Source organism: Oncorhynchus gorbuscha, linkage group LG12 (genome assembly GCF_021184085.1).
Source record: "Oncorhynchus gorbuscha isolate QuinsamMale2020 ecotype Even-year linkage group LG12, OgorEven_v1.0, whole genome shotgun sequence".
In the NCBI taxonomy this organism is placed as follows: domain Eukaryota; kingdom Metazoa; phylum Chordata; class Actinopteri; order Salmoniformes; family Salmonidae; genus Oncorhynchus; species Oncorhynchus gorbuscha.
The window spans coordinates 67910801-67912445 of record NC_060184.1 but is presented as its reverse complement, the minus strand read 5'-3'; the positions used below and the strand labels follow the sequence as shown (position 1 = coordinate 67912445).

General features: G+C 39.9%; 1 protein-coding gene across 1 annotated transcript; it reads left to right on the top strand.

Annotated features, from left to right (window-relative positions):
• ccl20b (chemokine (C-C motif) ligand 20b) lies at window positions 1-1247 on the top strand. The gene is made up of 4 exons (XM_046290829.1): window positions 1-178; window positions 291-393; window positions 581-658; window positions 750-1247. The coding sequence occupies exons 1-4, from the start codon at window positions 100-102 to the stop codon at window positions 790-792; spliced, it is 303 nt and encodes a 100-aa protein (XP_046146785.1). The 5' UTR covers window positions 1-99; the 3' UTR covers window positions 793-1247.
• Window positions 1248-1645: the final 398 nt, after the last annotated feature.

The window sequence follows — 1645 nt, the reverse complement described above, 5'->3', positions numbered from 1 at the left end:
AATCCCAGTCAGAAAACACTCTCTCTCAACTCTATTGAAAAACACTTTCTCTCTCGCCCCCTTTCTCAGCATCTCTGTGGGACCCATCTGAAGATTAGTATGATAAACTATAGAGACTGTGTCCTGGCTGCTCTGTTCTCTCTCCTTATCATCACCCTCATTCCCACCACACAATCAGGTGAGTGCCAACACACACACATGCTATATATGCACATGAACCTTAGTACAAATACATGCACGCAAGGTCTCGTGCTGACACACAGAAAAAAAATGCATGTGTTTGTGTGTAGCGGACTGCTGTCTGAAGTTCACTCGGCGTCCGGTGCACTGCCGATGGCTGAAAGGCTACACCTTCCAAGACATTACTTCCTCATGCGACCTCAATGCTGTCATGTGAGTTGTCCTCCAATCACATCCTAGCACATTGTGTGTAGAATAATGGCTGGTATTTCCTTGATTCCTCTTATCTTCTCCTTCTCCAATGCATTCGGAAGCAAGGAGAGAGGATTCAGGGAAAGACAATTGACATTCAGTCACTGTGGTGTGTAATGTGCGTTGACATTGTACTGTGTTGTGGCAGCTTCCAGAATCGAAGGAACAAGTTTGTGTGTGCCGACCCCTCTCAAGACTGGACCAAGAGGGTACAACACTGTCTGCGGTGAGTACACTTGTGTAGGCATGTAAGCGTTGAAAAAAGTTGTGTGTATCCTTGTCTAACTCGTGTGTGTGTATGTGTGTTTTGTTCATAGCAAGCGTCAGGAGAAGAAATCCCAACTGAAGAAAAGGGTCTGAACTCACGTTGCTATGGAGAGGGCTTTCATTACAGAACACCATGTAATACATTATTGATATAATGTTATATTTTACTGAGACAAACAGCAATATATTTCAATATACAGAGAGATTCATGAAGGTTAAGATGTTTCAATAATTTAATATAAGTGAATATTTTGCATCATCTCAGTTTGTGTATAATAACTGTATTTATCATCATTGTTGTTCTGTTTTATAAACAGCAGGTGTAGTATTTCTGATACGCATGTAGAAACATTAAAACATAGTTTTCACACAGAGTACCACAAAATATTTTTGTGTTGATGTTTCATATCTCTCCAATTGAAGCCAGAGAAAACCTTTTTAACTTTTTTATTTCCAAAGTGTCCAAATCTCTATATGAGTTTTACTGAAGTGTACTTACTTTAAGCTCAAAGCTATGAAATAGATAATAAAATGGGTATTTGAAATACTGTGTGTTCTACTCTTATTGTATGTGTACTAGGCTACCGGTATTTGACAACAATATAAAGCTAAAAATGCCATTATCATTCACACAAAACATTTAAGAGTGTATGAAAGCATATCAAACACAGACGCATGCATGAATAGGCCTATCAATGGTATGCTTATTTTTGCTCCTTGTGTCCTTTAAAAAAATGTATTTGCTTCCTTGTGTCCTTGTTCACATACCTACGATCTACAGCAGTCACTTTAGAGGGCTTGTAGTTGCGTCACAAATTACCTAGCAACCGCACCAAGCGCCATGTCGGAAGACCGAAGTCCTCCAATCGCCCACCTGGCTGGATGCGTTTAGCTACCACCGGAAACTTAGGGAAGATTGCCCATTATTTAGTTTTTCTAAAGATCC